The sequence below is a fragment of the Gymnoscopelus braueri genome, assembly GCF_963280865.1.
Source record: "Gymnoscopelus braueri genome assembly, chromosome: 13".
Lineage (NCBI taxonomy): Eukaryota > Metazoa > Chordata > Actinopteri > Myctophiformes > Myctophidae > Gymnoscopelus > Gymnoscopelus braueri.
In genome coordinates, this window is record NC_137615.1 from 101698 (window position 1) to 109692 (window position 7995).

The 7995-nt window shown below is 45.0% G+C and overlaps 1 protein-coding gene across 1 annotated transcript; it reads left to right on the forward strand.

Moving 5' to 3' along the window:
- Positions 1-207: 207 nt before the first annotated feature.
- LOC308098651 (alpha-soluble NSF attachment protein-like) lies at positions 208-933 on the forward strand (the record flags this gene model as incomplete). Its single annotated transcript, XM_080447055.1, has 1 exon — positions 208-933. The coding sequence occupies one exon, from the start codon at positions 208-210 to the stop codon at positions 931-933; it is 726 nt and encodes a 241-aa protein (XP_080303181.1).
- Positions 934-7995: the final 7062 nt, after the last annotated feature.

Consider the following 7995-nt stretch of genomic DNA (forward strand, 5'->3'; position numbering starts at 1 on the left):
GCTAAAATAAAGAAGAACAAAACACACACACACACACACACACACACACACACACACACACACACACACACACACACACACACACACACACACACACACACACACACACAAACAAACAGTATTAACATGACAGTTGTAACATGACAGTTGCTTCTCTCAAACATGTTCTGCAGCTAATTTACAAGGGAAGAGGCCTTGACAACAAATATGTTCAAGAAGGAAAAGAAAGGTAATGAGTTTTTGCAAGCTGCCTTTCATCACCTACAAATGCAGAGAAAACATGATGCAGCAGCTAACTTTTTAGATGCTGCATATGTCTTCAAAGAAACAGATCCAAAAAAGGGGATAACCTGTTTGACCCAAGCTATTGAGGCATACACTGACATAGGGAGGTTCACCCATGCAGCCATAAATCACATCTCAATTGCTGAAATATATGAGACCGAGCTGGTTGATATTGATAAGGCTATTGGTCATTATGAACAGGCAGCAGACTATTACAAGGGAGAAGGTTACACCCGCAGTGCTAACAAGTGCCTTATCAAGGTTGCAACCTATGCAGCTCAGCTGGAGCAGTACCCAAAAGCCATTGAGATGTATGAACGACTTGGAACCCATGCAATTGAAAGCACACTGCCTTATTGCATGGCAAAGGACCACTTCTTCAAAGCAGCGCTCTGTCACTTCTGTGTACATATGCTGAATGCAAAACTTGCGGTACAGAAGTACGAAGAAATGTTTCCACCCTTTTCACGTTCTCGAGAATGCAAGCTGTTGAAGAAACTTCTAGATGCCTTTGAGGAACAAAATGTGGACATGTATACCGATTCGGTGAAGGAATTTGACGATATCTCCAGACTGGACAAGTGGCTCACTACCATGCTACTCAGAATTAAGAGAACCATACAGGAAAATGACACAGACCTGCTTTGACCCCCACAGGGGCTTCACATAAATAATACACAATAGTTCACAAATATAGTATTTACAACCAGTTTTGTTGTTGTACTACTAACCCATTTAATCTAAAAAATAAATAACAGAGTTAATAAAGAAAATACTCCCCACAACACACAACATTTTCTGCCCAAAAGTTCTCATTTTATTTCATTTAAAAGTGCTGAGGCCTCCCAAGGGACTTGAACTTCAAGTGGCAAGAGAAAAAAAATAAAAGCGTGAACAAGAACACAATCCACATAAACTGCATGAAAAATAAATAACTAATTGAATAAATAAATATTTAAAAAAATATTTTTGTCTATTACTCAGTTTGTCTGGTAATTCTGGTGTATCAACAAATAAATGACTTTTGATCTTTGTTTTTTATAAGTTGGACCTGCTCACACAAGGTCCACACTTTACTGCATGTCAGGTCAAACTCTCATTTGACACAACACTTTGGTGTGTGTGTGTGTGTGTGTGTGTGTGTGTGTGTGTGTGTGTGTGTGTGTGTGTGTGTGTGTGTGTGTGTGTGTGTGTGTGTGTGTGTGTTTGTGTGTGTGTGTGTGTGTGTGTGTGTGTGTGTGTGAGAGAAGACAGGAAGAGTTCTTATCTGTTATGCCTGAATATTACTGTGACTGCAATAAAAACAGTCCTTTGTATGAACCTTCATAATTGATTTAGCCATCAAATGGGAGTGTGGGAGAGGCCCCCACAAAGTTCATTTTGAGTTTGAGTGTTTCAGTTTGAGTTATCCTGACAAAGTGATATCAGGTCAAACGGAGTTCATTTGAGGTGTTTGAGTTATGGCTGACAAAAAGAGGAATGCACCTCCCATATCTGGATGTTAAGTTTGTTGAGACACCATCTAAGAGAGAGCGAGAGAGAGAGAGAGAGAGAGAGAGAGAGAGAGAGAGAGAGAGAGAGAGAGAGAGAGAGAGAGAGAGACCCTGAACTTAGCATTATTATCATTAAACAATATAAACATTTACTGTAACTGTAACATCACAAAACTTGGTGCTTAAAAGAAGCCTGGTCATTCAAAGTCATTTTGGTCAGTGTGAGACCTAAGAAGTTTTTGCTTTTGAGTAAGAACTCATTAATTCATTTCAGTTATGTACACATGGGGAGAACATAAGGTGAAGGAGTCCTCTCACCCCATGCTGGTAAAAGTAAAAGATGTTGTAAGACAAGATGATGAGACAAGCATTGACATGCCGGAACCTGGTGGGAGAACCAGAGATTTGGGATCTAAGAGCGATCCCCTGCCAGACAGTGCAAGATGCTGCTTGATTGCTGTTATGTTGCTGGCATTATTGCTGGCATTATTACTGGGATTGCTCTACTGGAAGAAGAGAAAGCAAACAGTCGCTGTCAGAAGGTGGAGGAGAGCATTGGGTACTGCTTTGGGTAGCAGCATCGAGCTCAGTTCGAGCTGAAAACATGTCACGAAGAGTTTATTATAATAATACAAATAAACAAAATACAAATTTCATGTGGTATGTACTTTCTTTATTTAAGTTAGCAATCTGTGAATGACCAACATTGCATATTCTTGAACAGGTTCGTGACACTTTTCTCCACACCATGTGCTGCTAGTTGCACAAATACCACGTTCACACTGTAGTACGTGTAGTTTAGCATTGGTTCAGGGAAAACCCTTAAATTCTTTCTATACATGATCAGTGGCGCCCACTTGCGTTTGGTCACCAATGTCATAGTTGCTGCGTGTGCATAGTAGGTCCTGTGCTCATCGATTTGAACCTGCACAGTGGTTACATGCGGCACATGTTCAAGTGCGCCCTCTGAGAGAGTGATCACGCTGCGGATAAGGTTGGTCACTGTGGTGACCACTTTGTGTTCAAAGTGAAAGTTACACCTCCTCATGGTCAACACGATGTTCCGTGCTATCTCTTCAAACTGCTTTGGGTTAGAGTCGGTATCCTGGATCCCGAACATATGAACAGGCGGACAGTTAGCGGTAAAAACCTCCAGCTGCCTCATCGAGAATGCTGGTTCACCATTTTTTGTGAGCCAACCTGCTCCATAGCTATAATCCCTGAAACTCAACTTTCTAGACCCAGGGTTGTTTAATCTGGGAGTTATGCGTTCTGCGAGCTGCTTGTTAGGACTAACAGTGGTCAGGGCCCATGTCAGGAAATCCTGCGCGGACATGGATGTGTCTCTCAAGCCACTGTGCAATGCTGAAGCATCGGGCATCAGGGTACGTGACACGGTAGTGACAAAGTCCTGGAGCCAGGTACAGTGGCACCTAGGTTGGCTCAGAAGCTCTTCAGTGCATCGGAAGTTTCTGGCCAAGTATCTCACAAGATCAATCGTTGTGGCATGTTCACTGATCAAGATGTCTAAAGGTAGCAGCTCCTTGGTCGGAAGCAGGCCTGCTTGTGCCGCAGCCTGAAGAGTCAACAACAGCTGAGTCATTATCCCTTCAGACCTCACTTTGTAATCTCTCAATGTACTTTCATTGGGTAGTAGCTGTGCATACTGAAACAGCATTATACCACTTGCGCTGCTACAGGATACCATTTCATTTATGGGACCATGGAAGATCTCTGGCTTTTTGGCTACAACAGTTTGCGACAACTGAACCAAATTACGCTTAAACATGGCTATGTCACCATCTTGACATGAAGCAAGAGTGACACATCTGATTGGCACCTCACCTTTGGTCTTCCTAATGATGAATATGGTTACACCTTCCATGGTTTCCCTGACCACATTCTGGGCTGCCACTAAAGCCTTGGAAGCCAAGATGGAGTCAGCCCCTAACACCTCGGGCAGCTTCTGTTCTTGCGCGCGAGTTTCACAACAATCCACTGGCTTGCTGTGTTTGATAAGCTCCCTCTGGAGCCCGCTGGGTCCTGGACACGTCTGGACATCACTGCTACATAACTTAAGTGATGTGGACTGCCTTGGCTGTAGCTTCCTTTCCCGAACTGCATGCTCACCTTCAGGTTTTCGCTTCTTCCCTGGGAAACGTTCGCGCAGTTTTCTCCCGTTGTCATAGAGCACATCCACCTTGTTTTTGTACCAGATCTCTGGCTGAATGTGATCAGGTGCCAACCTAAGTGTATCTAGTCCATAGTGAGTCTTGTTTGTTTGGTCGTACTTTGCTCCAAACTCCAAATCGTGGTGCTGGAATTTTGCCATGTGGCGTGGCACGGACACTTCAGCTGCTGAGGGTTTGATATTCGATCTTAGCTCATTGGCTACTACCACGTCTGTGGTTCTGTAAGGGCCAATTTTCACTGACACAGGTATCTGGTAATGTGATGCAGGGGACGTTGTATTCCCGATGTCGCACAATGCACAACTGTACCTAGACGTGGAGAGCAGCTTTGCGGGCGTGTACCGCTCCTGCGGGTACAGGCTGATGCACACCAGACCTATGTTGACAAACTCCTGTAGCTGGTTTGGGGTGGAACTGAGATTTTTGAGTTTCTTTTGGAAGGAGTTCCTGACGTCATTCAACAAAGGTCTTTTTTCACCATATTTCCTGATTAGCTCTGCAGCGCCGAAGGCCTTCATAGTATACTTCTCAAGGAAGGCTGGGTCATCAGGTTTGTAACAGCCCAGCATAGCCGTAAGTGATTCTGCATACGTTTTAATGCAGAAGTTGCCCCTGTTTGCTGGGTTGGAATGATGAGAGAATAGGAACTCTGAGAACCTGCATTCCCACATTACACAGTACCAACTGAACATGTCGCTTCCAAAACTGTAGTCGGAACACCACAGCATCTCGGGTGGCATGTTGATCAGGTTGCCTTTGTGCTGGTCTGGCGTGTTGAATGTGCTGGAGGTGCCAAAGTCACTGAGTTTAAACACCACAGGGAATGGTCCCCGAACATTGCACTCTGAAACCAGTATGTTCTTGCTTGTTATGTCCCTATGCTGCACAGATCTAGAGCGAAGATACTTGAGGCCAAAGAGCGTGTCAAGTTCAACCATAAGCATCACCTTGCTCACCGAATTACCCATAAAACTGGTGAACTCCTGCAGTGTCCACAAGGCTCGTTCCATGAGGATCACAGCCCTGCCGCCTAGAGTGAACTCGGCTCCGTCACACCAGTAGCCACCCAGTGTTGTCACCACGTTTGGGTGCCTCATGGAGGAGGCCAAAAGCAGTTCCTCCATCTGGCACGCTAAATGAGCGTACATCAGGAACCTATTCCTGATCATTGGCACTGATGAGTCTGCAAACTCTGGGTGAAGGGCTGTTTTTGCAACGACATTGTCCCCCAAGGCAATCGTGACACCAAATCCACCCCTGCCTAGCACATTATTGCCATCCTCAGTCAAAGTAATGAGGTCAAGGCTGTCTTGATTACCAGTGCAAGGTGTGACATCTGTCAGCAGTGTCCATTGTCCTGGTAACAGATTGGTAATGCTTCCTTCTTCTTCCCGCTTGTCTATGTATCTTCTACCAAATCTGTCCACTAAAGGGCCTGGAGGCCAAACGCCTTTCTCTTGCATGTAGCTGGACGGATTGAAACCCTCGATCAGGGGTCGGTCCTCGTATTGGATCTCAGGCACCGTGCACTCGCGCTCACCTGCATAAAAAGTTCTGTATAACATATCCAGCGGGTTTTTGGCAACAAGCTGGCACTGTTCAATCAGGAGCTCCCCTCTGGTATTGTGTCGCTTCTTGCAAATGCTAATCACAGAGAACAGGATCACTGTGTCAGGCTCACCGTCCTCCTCTTTGCGTCGGATCATTACCACAACCCACTTGCTCTTGTTTTTTAATTTTAGTTTATTCTCTCCAATGTTGATGATCACCACAATGTTGAGAAGCTCATTTTCCACTAGTAAATGTTTGAGCCGCTCCTCAATGTTCATGCCAGACACTAAGGGCTGGCATGGGCTTACAGGGTGAGTGGGACGCATGAATGAGAGCAGCCCAGAAAGGTTATCAGCTACAAAGGTACTCATGTACCACAAGGAGTGCTTCTTCGCCAAATCTCTCAGCCGTTCAGAGTAATTTGTGCCCATGTTTTAAACTGGAGTATTTACTGCTCGCTGTGATGCAAATTGTGAAGCCCCTGGTTCAAACAAAGTGTTAAATAATGTTGAGTCTGAAAAGGCAGGAGCTGGAGCTGTCACATGATGCCTCTTTGGAATTGTTTGAGCTCCTCATCGTGGCTGGATCTCCCGCAGTGGGCCTGAAGCTGAACTTGTGCAGCAACGGCAGTGAGCAGTCAACATTGGAACACCTGCGGAAAATGTGGAGGAGAGTTGAATCCCAACTTGTGAGAATGGATGACTTAATACAAGTCCACCAAATGGATTGCAGAGCTGCAAACGAGGTTATCACAGCTATCCCAGCAACGATCAGCATGGACCAGCGCAAGCTGAAACGTTACTATGTGTATCTGCTTTTCCGCTACTGTATGTCTGTTTTGATTAGCTCCCGGAAGCAATGTTGCATTCCCAGTACGTACCATACTTTGAAAGACATTCCAGCAGCTTGGCTGTCACACAATTGTTTGGGTTCCTACCCCTCAGCTCCATCCCACACAGTCTACCCTTCTGCTCCACCCCACACAGATCAGCAGCTACAGCACCAGCGTTGTTATCAACGAAATGATTCAAATGATCCACGTGCATTTTACAGGCAGGACCGCAAGATCCAATGCCTTGAACCGGGAGGGAGCCTGTTGAGTTCAAAACAGCATCCGCAAGAACAACCGGAAAATGTAGAGTGGACACAATATCAACAGCAAGCTAAAAGGTCTTTTTCCCCATGCTATAAAAGCAATAGGAAAGATTCAGACTCTGACTGATGAAAAATGGATGACTTCATTCTTAACCAGTGAGAGGAGTAAAACAGAAAGGCATATGTTATCATCACCCTCATCATCTTCATCATCATCAGTGTGGCCTGGCTTGTTTTCATAAAAAAAAGGAACAGGACTACCAGATCGTGGCAGTGGCTAGATTTTTTTCTTTGTATGTTCATTTATTTCATTGGTATGGGTTGATATGGCATGTAACTGTTTGTGATGATATCAAATGTCTGTACTTGTGAGAAATAAACACACCAACAAAAGAAACAGGCACAAGGTGAATGATGTTTTCTTTGTTATTTATTTTATCAACTCAAAATAATAACAAAAAATAGATACAGTAAAGAAAATCTTGACAAAACAAGGTTGAAGCACCTAAAAAGTATCACATGCATAGATAGGGAGTGACCTTTGCGCACCTATCAGTATGTGTGTTTGTCTCACAAGGAAGGTTCAGGGTTTTGCATTTTTTGCTTGTGCTACTTTCTTATGCTCAAGAAGAGGATGTTTCTTTTTTGAAAAAAAAATCTGTTCCACCATGTTCCTACTGCTGTCTAGGGGTCATGGTTGAGGACAAGTCTGAGCGGTACATCAACCCCGATTCATGTGCATTGAAATAGCTTTGCCTAGGATTCGTGGCTGAGACGGAGTCAGAGTGGATCAGCATTCCAGATTGAGGTGTATGGCTTGGGTACCTGCTGGAAAAATTCTGCTGCAATGGGGTTGGCAAGTAGTTTTCACAAGTCAAGTCACGCAGTTCCAGCTCATTCTTGTTCCTAAGTATGGTTCTGATGGTCATCAGGGTACCACAGGAGTGACTAATTACAACCACAACGTTCATTACAGCAATAGAAGTCTCCAGACTCTGCCACCTGGTGAGAGAGGTGACAAGGGGTCTGTACAGAAGTTCCATGCAACCTGCCACCACGGCCAAGACTAGTTCCACGTTGCCTATTGCCAGGCAGACCAAAACAAGCAGGGTGCTTTTTCCGTCGGTTATGCTCTTGCTGAGCCCTTGCCTGTTCGCGAGCTTCCACTTGCTTGTTCCGGAGAAGTAGCTGCTAACGAGGCAGACAACAAGCGATAAACAGCCCAGCACTACCAGGCATATGCCGCTTCTCAGGTAGACTTTCCCGTAGAGGCCTTCATCTCCTCTGCTATTGCTTGTGTCTTGGGTGCAACCAAAATGGTGGAACCTTGGTGCGGTACCCTGGGCGTTGTCAAGCAGGTACAGCACGTTGTTTGGCAG